We start from the raw sequence: 11,083 nt of genomic DNA, 5'->3' as shown, positions 1-11,083 counted from the left end.
TGCAGGAGTCGCAGAAAGACTTTCCAGCCTTGTCTGTGGGCATTGACAGTGCTGCTGGACGCTCCTGTGGTTAAAAGCTGAATTAAATCTCAGCAATGTGCTGCGTCGCGTCTTAAATAGGAAGTTCTTGTCTACCCTGTTTTGATTTAATCGCAGCCAGTGCTGAATTCCAGGAGGTGTTTATTGAAAACCTGCAGCCTTGTTGAAATATTGTCCACTGTCGGATATGTATGGCATCCTTAACAACACAATACCAGAAAGATGACGCTGGGGATAAAATTTCAGTCCTTTCGCATAATATACGGTGCCCCTTATTCAAGCAATGATTCACTGCCACTGATTAATCAGATTGCACTAGGCATGTATGACGACAATGTTCGACGCAATGTTTTTCTACGTTTCGGCATGTCTGCCAAACATAAGATCTTTTACTCTGACATGTGATCTTAAACACGACACGTTTCCTAAGGCCAAGGTCGTCTTTGACTGGCCACAAGAAATCTATTTTTCTGGTGGCCGAAAAACACAAGTGATGTCGTGCCTTTTGAGGATTCTTTCTATTCTTGAGGACATGCCGCTAAAATAGGGCAAGAATGTCGTTGTAGCGGATGCCTTCGCCCCTTCATTTACATCCCTCCACTGAATTTGCGTAGAACTAAATGCATGGCGTATCTGTCGTTCGGAACAGCCATTCTGTTTGATACCGCTTTTCGTGTTGTAGCCCACCAGAAAGACTGTCGGCACCTGAGACCACATGTGCTCTATGCAACATAGAGGGTAAGACACTTGTGTTGCTCAGTGTGATGACAATTTGTATCCTGCAAATATAGTTCCGTAAGAGATTATCTCTGATAAACACTATGTCACAGTGTGCCATCAGCTTTCCTTCTGACTATGACATCCACGGATGGTAAAATGCCACCTTTTTCCGTTTCCATTGTGAACCATATATTTGGATGGAGTGAATCCAGATGCCGGAGAAACATAAGTAATGTCTCTATTCCGTGGGGCCACACTACAAATACGTAGTCCTCACACCGCCAGAAGCAGGAAGGTTTGAGATTTACTGGTAGTAGCGTTTCTTCCTCAAAGTCTTCCGCTAAATAGTTGGCCACCAAGGAAGACAGAGGATTTCCCATGGCGACACCGTCAACTTGTTTAAAATACTGGTCATTGAATGAGAAATAAGTTGAGGTAAACACATGTTTAAACAACGCCACAATGTGTTGCTCTAACTGGGTGCTCATAAGCTCTAACGAGTCCTGCAGAAGTGTTTTCGCAACTAAAGATACAATGAGTCTTTCAAACTGCGCCAGAAATGGCAAATTATATCTACTTGCACCCAATTAATTATCTATGGCACAACACAACTGTTGTTTTTGTCGATCCACAAATTGTTCGAAACTTTTTCCGATTTTAATCTACATCTTGGTCGTAATCATAGCTTGCGTCACAGCCCAGATGTTTAAAGAGTGACACTTCTTCGGTTTCTTGCTAGTTATTTAGGTGAGACTGGCTCACGTTGACATGGATTTCTTTATGGAAGTTTTTAAATTTTTAATTACATTTACGGTGTTTGAAACTGTTTTGTCTTATAACACTATTATTAAGGTGTAACTTGGTTGGGTCAACATTACATTTATGAGCGAGAAATGATTTTACTGAGGCTGGAGTCCAGTGCATTAATGGCCTCTTTTAATAGGCCAGATTTACATACTTATGAGCGCACGTTTATACACACCATACAAACACAATAACGACTGAATATAACATACTACTAAAATTCTCGAAACATAGGTTTTTGACAGTAAACAAAATTACAAGTTAACTTACTACAAATAACATGATAAAATACAAAGTCCTTGCTCTCACAGAATTCTTTCTTTCTGCTTGAGAATCATTACATTCAAATAGCTATCATTAGCAATTTATACCTTTTGTTCCCCTGTGCATTTTTTTTTTTTTTTTTTTTTTTTTTTTTAGATTGCGTTTCCAACTGCTGTTGGTTTAAGTTTTCCTTGACTGGGATGTTAGTTAGGATGACAAAACTGCACAAATGTGCCACATCACTGTGTTTGAATTAGTTTCAGAACTATAGCAGTAACTTTCAGGCTTTCATATTATGCAAATCTACCTTTCAAAACAGAGTAATTTCTTGTAAATGAAGTTACGTTTATTTTTCACAATTCTAAAAGGAATGCTCCATAGGAACTTAAGACATCTGACTAAAAGAATTTACTGAAATATGTTCTTTGCACTAAGGTGTTAACTCAGCTTTCGCCGGATTTTTGTGAGACCTCTCATCACATGGCAGTAGACCTACTAATCTTACATTGTCAGTAGCGCTCTGGCAGGAACAGTTTCCAAGAAAAGTGTTCTGCGTAAAAGTACCCCATGGGTACTCTCATGTAAGATTTTCGAACATATTGTGTATTTAGATTGTATTAGTATACACCAGGTTTGGCCACTGTTCTGCTAACTAGAGGTCGTTTGCATTTTCTTTTAATATTCTTTTATCATCTCTGAATAGTGAAGCTCCTAGTTAAGAGCGTTTATTCAATTTAATTCCTTGATAATTCCCAGATTTCCAATACTTCAGGATATCGTTATTATAGACGTCAAAATTAATGTGAGAAAAGAAACCCTCCTGCTTCATTCCTCGATTCCTTTTAACTCATTTGTCCTTTTGTCTCCTGAATTTCTTGCCATAAATTATTTTATAAAATTAGCTTTTGATTTCACGTACGAAATGCGGTCGCTGGCCATGGTCATTCATTATTTTCCATAATTTGTTTCGATCGACTCGAACGAAAGCTTTTCAGAAAGCCGGGTAAAAATTTTTCTGCGGGTCGCTTTAGTTTACAGATATTACCATTACAAGTAAGTTTTCCCCTAAGTCATCACTGATATTCTTGAAGAAGTGTCTCAATTAGGACTGTTCTTTAATTGTTGGGCATTTTTGAGTAGATCTTATATGCCTTGTTCAGTCAACTCATGCCGCAGTAGCCAGATTCTGTTCTATAGCCCATTTAGCAAAGGGAGATAACGTCCGCTGTGTTCCACAAATACGAGAATTTGCAGTTTTGCTAGCACCGACTGATAAAGTAGAAGACTCTTTGATAAAAGTAACTTCCTGCATATTTCAGTAGGTCTGAATTTATTCCATCTAATCCTGCAGCTTTCACATTTTCAATTTTCAATATTTTGTAGTTCATCCACTATTATCCTGTCGATATTTACAGATTCGTTTCCCTCGAATGTACATCGTACCCAGCTTCATCCTATATGCATAGTCACTCTTGAAAATGTCCAATCCATTGATTTTCCTTAATGGCATTAAGTTTTGCTGTATCTTTCCTGACTGATTTATGTGTCTCATTATCTATATGCTGTACTACGTCTTCTATGTGTATCACAGGAGAGGAAGTCTGTACAAAACTGTAGGTGAGACTGTCGGACAAATCGTCTAGCATAATTTAATTTTTTGTTTCAAGAGAGTTCGACCGCTTACGTTCATAATCGTGCTCTATCATGCTCATATAAACATGACATGATGTAACGTCTCTGAATATTGAAGACCTATTGTCAAATCAGATCCCTATAACAATAAAAAGCAGAATACCCGTTGGAAATAGGTTTAGGTGGACGCCACCGGCGTTTATAAAACAAATCACTTGACTCGTCCAGTTCAATTTCCTGTGTGAACTGTTATGAAACACGTGTATTTTAACTATGCTGCAGCTTCACATGTGCTGGCAGGGGGAATTGCTTGGACACGGTTAGCACAAATAGCCTTATGATGATGAGGAAGTTGCTATTGCTGATTCTTTCTAATTCTCTGCAGCAATCGATCATCATCCTTTAATTAAATACGCAAATTAGTTTCATAACTGAGGAAGGAATGAAGATGGAAGAAATATTTCCAGAATGATGTCGCCATATATCAGATAATTAGCAATATTAATGTCTGATTTACAGTCTCTTGAGTCATGCTTAAACAGTCCTCTTTTTAAAGGATACTTTCCAGGATAATATAAATACTAAACTGGTTCCAAGTAGGGTTTGAATTCCTGTGACAGGTGTGGAGAACAGTCAAGAAACTACTCTACGTTCCTGGGCTTAGTGTGATACACCACTTAAGACGACAATTAGCGACCGCGTTGCTGTCATACAGAATACATCTCAACCGTTTCAGTAGCTGCACAGTAATGCAGGCTGTTTCTTTTTGTTTCAGAGCCACCCTGGAGACCTTGTTTGTCCATGCAGGCTCCACCACGTATGGTCCCGAAACTGGTGTGATGGTGGGAGTGAACGCAACCATCTTTCACGAGAACTTTGATGAATGGTCCTACTGGAACGACATCTGCCTGCTCAAGGTACGATTTTCATTTGCGTTACCCTTGTCTTGTTTCTGTGGCACATGACGCCCTCTACTGTCGTAAAGTAGGTGTGCTTAGGTTGAACAGATACTGCCCAGACACTGTAGTGGAGGTATCACTGTGTTTGACTATTAAATCAAAGGTATTTTGTTTCATTCCTGCCACTGAATAATGGCCAACTGTGGCAGCCGAAGGGATCTGGTATAGGGAGCTAGCAGCAACTGCCAACCAGCTTATCGAAAGAGAGCGAGGAACGGATACATGTGCAAAGCACTATCTTGCCCTTTGACTGGGGAACTCACCCGAGAGGCGGAAGAATAAACACTGAGCAACGTAAGAGGACGCAAATGGCAAAAAAGCCACAGTATAAAAGTTACATAAAAAGTGTATCCATTGAAAAAGTTATATCTCTCCATTGCCTAACGATTCCAGAGTAGCCTGCCACTCTGACTCCAGGAACAGACCTCCAAGAGGATGATACTCATCAGATCAAGGTTGAAAACCAAGATAGGGTAAGATGCTACGAATCGGAGAGTGGAATATCCAAAATCGTATCACGGTAGGAATATCAGACTATCTGAAAAGGTAAATTCAAAGGATGATTCTCGATGTACGTAGTAGGCATCAGTTGAAATGAAATGGAAATAAAGTAAAAATACCTGTACAGGTGAATAGAGGGTAACAGCAGAACGGTATAGCGGGAGGAGGACTCCTTAAGATAAGAGAGACAGAGCAAAGAGTGAGGATCTGCGAACAATTTAGTCACACAATTACTCTCATCACAATAGAAACGAAACCAACGCTATGAATCACACAGGTATACGTATTAACGTCATGATGGCGGGGCAGACGAAGTTCTGAGGGAAATGAGTGGGAAATTTAGATTGTAAAGGGAGACGGAAATCTAATAACCACGAGCGATTGAAACCTACAGTAGGTGAAGCACTGGAAGGCAGAGTTACGGGACCGAGTGAGGTGGTGCAGTGTTTAGCTTACTGGACTTGCAGTCGGGAGGACGACGGTTCAATCCCGCGTCCGGCCATCCTGATTTAGGCTTTCCGTGTTTTCCCTAAATCGCTCCAGGTAAATGCCGGGATCGTTCCTTTGTAAGGGCATGGCCGACTTCCTGCCCCGTCCTTCGCTAATCCGATGGGACTGATGACCTCGCAGTTTGGTCTCTTCCCTCAAACAACCCAACCCCAACAGTGTTATGGGATAAAAATTGCTCAGCCATAAGACTGTAAGAGGAGGAAGACATTCTAAGTCCTGAAATATATTTCACTAACAATAGTGAGTAGTAGTAAAGTAAGCTTTGAAGAGCGCGCCGCAGCGCGTAGCGTGAATCAGTCGTCCTCCGTTTTCTTGCTGTGGCGACGTTGTCGCAATTGAAGGCTTCGGTGTCTCCCTCTAGCGGGAAAGGGGAAAAGTGGACTGTTCGCGTCGGTTTAAGAAGTGGCTGTATGGGCTCTCGTGGAGAGTTGGCAGTCGGGGCATCAAGAAGCGACTTCTCTGCCGGTGCTAGGGGTAGAGCACGCAGACCGCGGCATCAGCGTAAGCGACGCGAGCAGCGGCTCCGTGGTATGGGGCGTTAACTGCTCGTCGCGAAAGGAATCTTCCTGAGCGTGTGTCCGCGAGGGGCCTAATTTGCAGTTCGGCCGTATGCTGTTGACCGGCGTGGAGGTTCTGAAAATCGGTGCGCCTTCCTGCCTCCGTTGAAACGGTTGGCAGCGGGCGGCTCGGCAGAGCAATTGTAGGTGCTGCGCTGGTTCATTCCTACGAGTCGTAGCGCACCAGAAGTTGACTATTGACTGCTAACAGATTTTATGAAGTTTAATTGAATTCCATTTACTTATTCTTGTTAATTATACCAGCCGTATATTTTGGGGGTATCCTGCCATTCATTCACATCTGCCCACCCGCGGGAAGGTGGTGATATTAGAAATGGTGGTGCGTTTGTCCCCTTTTGATGACGAAAGGGAGGGAGGGGGGGGGGAGTCAGAGTAAATCTGTGGATCGGATTACTTCTTTCCCCTCCTAGCTTACCTACAGGTTATTCAACTGTTAGCCTCTGCCATGTCTGTGAAACTCTAATGGCTTTACTGTTTAAAATGCAAGGCACTAACACCTGATCCATTCTCTCGCCTGCCATAACTAATATTAGTAGACTCACGTGTAAAAGGTACGCTAAGAAAGAAGAAAAGTTCCTTTTGCCTCGTGGTAAGAACAAGTCAATTGCATAACGAATTCCTGCTCATGTGGAAGCTGTAATTTACGTAAATTTGTCTTTATGTATATTTGGTTATAACCAAGCAAGGTTGTTAATGTACGCCATAGTGGATTTTTTTATATTGTTTCTAGTCAGCAAAAATTGTTGTGTGTTTTTTCAGTTCAGTACCTTTTAAGGCTTTTACTCAACGTGCTTATGTGTTTTATACAGGTAGTTGGGTATTAGTGTGTTTTCTTGCCATGCAAAAGTTTGCCATTTCATTACGGGTAGAAATTGTTGCCTTGAAAGGAGAATGTTGTATAGGCTCGCAAGTCCTACCTTGCGAGCGTGTGTGTGTGCCATAAGTTAACTGGCAGAAATTTGTAAAATTTGTTTTTTTATATATTTTGGAAATGTTAATGTTATTAAATGTGAATGAACCCCCCTCCCCCCCCCCCCCAAGCGTGTGCATGACTAATGTGTTTTGGTATTTCCATTTTGAGAGCTTTTGTAAACTGGATTGTCTTTATAAGTTGCAGACAAGTTAGATTCTGCGCCATTTACTGAGCCTGAGCGTGGCTGTTGTGGGCAGCCATGGCTAAGGCTGTTGTAACCAAATGGGAAATTGGTCTGCCCAAAAGTGAAGTTATACAGGGTGGTCCACTGATCGAGACCGTGCCAAATATCTCACGAAATAAGCGTCAAACAAAAAACTACAAAGAACGAAACTTGAATGGGGAAACCAGATGGCTCTATGGTAGTCCCGCTAGATGGCGCTACCATAGGTCAAACGGATACCACCTGCGTTTTTTTAAATAGGAACCTCCACTTTTATTGCATATTCGTGTAGTACGTAAAGAAATATGAATGTTTTAGTTGGACCACTTTATTCGCTTTGTGGTAGATGCCGCTGTAATAGTCACAAACATATGGCTCACAATTTTAGACGAAGTGTTGGTAACAGGTAGGTTTTTTAAATTAAAATACAGAGCGTAGGTACGTTTGAACATTTTATTTCGGTTTTCCAATGTGATACATGTACCCTTGTAAACTTATTATTTTTGAGAACGCATGCTGTTACAACGTGATTACCTGTAAATACCACATTAATGTAATAAATGCTCAAAATGATTTCCGTCAACCTCAACGCATTTGGCAATACGTGTAACGACATTCCTCTCAACAGGGAGTATTTCGCCTTCCGTAATGTTCGCACATGCATTGACAATGTGCTGACGCATGTTGTCAGGAGTTGTCGGTGGATCGGGATAGCAAATATCCTTCAACTTTCCCCACAGAAAGAAATCCGGTGAACGCGCGGGCCATTGTATGGTGCTTCGACGACCAATCCACCTGTCATGAAATATGCTATTCAATACCGCTTGAACCGCACGCGAGATATGTTCCGGACATCCATAATGTTGGAAGTAAGTCGCCGTTCTGTCATGCAGTGAAACATGTTGTAGTAACATCGGTAGAACATTACGCAGGAATTCAGCATACATTACACCATTTAGATTGCCATCCATAAAATGGGGGCCAATTATCCATCCTCCCATAATGCCGCACCATATATTAACCCGCCAAAGTCGCTGATGTTCTACTTGTCGCAGCCAAAGTGGATTTTCCGTTGCCCAATAGTGCATATTATGCCGGTTTACGTTACCGCTGTTGGTGAATTTGATACTTCGTCGCTAAATAGGACGCGTGCAAAAAATCTGTCATCGTCCCGTAATTTCTCTTGTGCCCAGTGGCAGAGCTGTACACGACGTTCAAAGTCGTCGCCATCCAATTCCTGGTGCATAGAAATATGGTACGGGTGCAATCAATGTTGATGTAGCATTCTCAACACCGACGTTTTCGAGATTCCCGATTCTCGCGCAATTTGTCTGCTACTAATGTGCGGATTAGCCGCGACAGCAGCTAAAACACCTACTTGGGCATCACAATTTGTTGCAGGTCGTGGTTGACGTTTCACATGTGGCTGAATACTTCCTGTTTCCTTAAATAACGTAACTATCCGTAGAACGGACCGGATACTTGGATGATGTTGTCCAGGATACCGAGCAGCATACATAGCACACGCCCGTTGGGCGTTTTAATCACGATAGCCATACTTCAACACGATATCGACCTTTTCCGCAATTGGTAAACGGTCCATTTTAACACGGGTAATGTATCACGAAGCCAATACCGTCCTCACTGGCAGAATGTTACGTGATACCACGTACTTACACGTTTGTGACTATTACAGCGCCGTATCGCACAAAGCGAGAAAGAGTGGTCCAACTAAAACATTCATATTTCTTTATGTACTACACGAATATGTAATAAAATATGGGGGTTCTTATTAAAAAAAAAACCAGTTGATATCCGTTTCACCTATGGCAGCGCCATCTAGCGGGCCAACCATAGCGCCACCTGGTTTCCCCCTTCAAGTTACGGTTGCGTTCTTTGTAGTTTTTTCGTTTGACTCTTATTTCGTGAGACATTTGGTCCAGTCACGATCAATGGACCACCCTGAATATATATATATATATATATATATATATATATATATATATATATATATATATACAGGATGTTACAAAAAGGTACGGCCAAACTTTCAGGAAACATTCCTCACACACAAAGAAAGAAAATATGTTATGTGCACGTGTGTCCGGAAACGCTTACTTTCCATGTTAGAGCTCATTTTATTACTTCTCTTCAAATCACATTAATCATGGAATGGAAACACACAGCAACAGAACGTACCAGCGTGACTTCAAACACTTTGTTCAGGAAATGTTCAAATTGTCCTCCGTTAGCGAGGATACATGCATCCACCCTCCGTCGCATGGAATCCCTGATGCGCTGATGCAGCCCTGGAGAATGGCGTATTGTATCACAGCCGTCCACAATACGAGCACGAAAAGTCTCTAAATTTGGTACCGCGGTTGCGTAAACAAGAGCTTTCAAATGCCCCCATAAATGAAAGTCAAGAGGGTTGAGGTCAGGAGAGCGTGGAGGCCATGGAATTGGTCCACCTCTACCAATCCATCGGTCACCGAATCTGTTGTTGAGAAGCGTACAAACACTTCGACTGAAATGTGCAGGAGCTCCATCGTGCATGAACCACGTGTTGTGTCGTACTTGTAAAGGCACATGTTCTAGCAGCACAGGTAGAGTATCGCTTATGAAATCATGATAACGTGCTCCATTGAGCGTAGGTGGAAGAACATGGGGCCCAATCAAGACATCACCAACAATGCCTGCCCAAACGTTCACAGAAAATCTGTGTTGATGACGTGATTGCACAATTGCGTGCGGATTCTCGTCAGCCCACACATGTTGATTGCGAAAATTTACAATTTGATCACGTTGGAATGAAGCCTCACCCGTAAAGAGAACATATGCACTGAAATGAGGATTGACACATTGTTGGATGAACCATTCGCAGCAGTGTACCCGTGGAGGCCAATCAGCTGCTGATAGTGCCTGCACACGCTGTACATGGTACGGAAACAACTGGTTCTCCCGTAGCACTCTCCATACAGTGACGTGGTCAACGTTACCTTGTACAGCAACAACTTCTCTGACGCTGACATTAGGGTTATCGTCAACTACACGAAGAATTGCCTCGTCCATTGCAGGTGTCCTCGTCGTTCTAGGTCTTCCCCAGTCGCGAGTCATAGGCTGGAATGTTCCGTGCTCCCTAAGACGCCGATCAATTGCTTCGAACGTCTTCCTGTCGGGACACCTTCGTTCTGGAAATCTGTCTCGATACAAACGTACCGTGCCACGGCTATTGCCCCGTGCTAATCCATACATCAAATGGGCATCTGCCAACTCCGCATTTGTAAACATTGCACTGACTGCAAACCACGTCCGTGATGAACACTAACCTGTTGATGCTACGTACTGATGTGCTTGATGCTAGTACTGCAGAGCAATGAGTCGCATGTCAATACAAGCACCGAAGTCAACATTACCTTCCTTCAATTGGGCCAACTGGCGGTGAATCGAGGAAGTACAGTACATACTGACGAAACTAAAATGAGCTCTAACATGGAAATTAAGCGTTTCCGGACACATGACCACATAACATCTTTTCTTTATTTGTGTGTGAGGAATGTTCCCTGAAAGTTTGGCCGTACCTTTTTGTAACACCATATATATATATATATATATATATATATATATCAGAACTTTTAACATTGCAGCACGTCAGCAATCGTAAATAATTTAATGGTTATACCGAATCCACCTCGACTGCAAATAGAAACCGGATGTTGACTTAGGTTTCGGCACGGATAACCACGCCTTCTTCGGAACACACTAAAACTACAAACTGCCTATTTGGGCATGGTACAACATTAATACAGAATGCCCAAAAGGGCAAAAGACTCACATAAAATTTAAAATAACCGGTACGTGTGTACCATGTCAATAGCTTACTTGGCTCAAACGTCAGAAGAGTGCCTCCACACCCCATCCAACGTTCTGTGTGCCGCAG

The 11,083-nt window shown here is 42.3% G+C and overlaps 1 protein-coding gene across 1 annotated transcript in view; it reads left to right on the top strand.

The window, feature by feature from the left end:
- Positions 1 to 2,394: 2,394 nt before the first annotated feature.
- Positions 2,395 to 11,083, top strand: part of LOC126482039 (trypsin-1-like) — a 58,873-nt gene continuing 50,184 nt past the window's right edge. The window contains exons 1-2 of the mRNA XM_050106012.1: positions 2,395 to 2,408; positions 4,235 to 4,376. Coding sequence (XP_049961969.1) covers positions 2,395 to 2,408; positions 4,235 to 4,376 — 156 coding nt within the window. The remainder of the gene's footprint in view (positions 2,409 to 4,234; positions 4,377 to 11,083) is intronic.

The sequence above is a fragment of the Schistocerca serialis genome, chromosome 5 (assembly GCF_023864345.2).
Source record: "Schistocerca serialis cubense isolate TAMUIC-IGC-003099 chromosome 5, iqSchSeri2.2, whole genome shotgun sequence".
Lineage (NCBI taxonomy): Eukaryota > Metazoa > Arthropoda > Insecta > Orthoptera > Acrididae > Schistocerca > Schistocerca serialis.
Note: the sequence above shows the minus strand (reverse complement) of the source record. Positions and strands in the feature narration are given on the sequence as shown.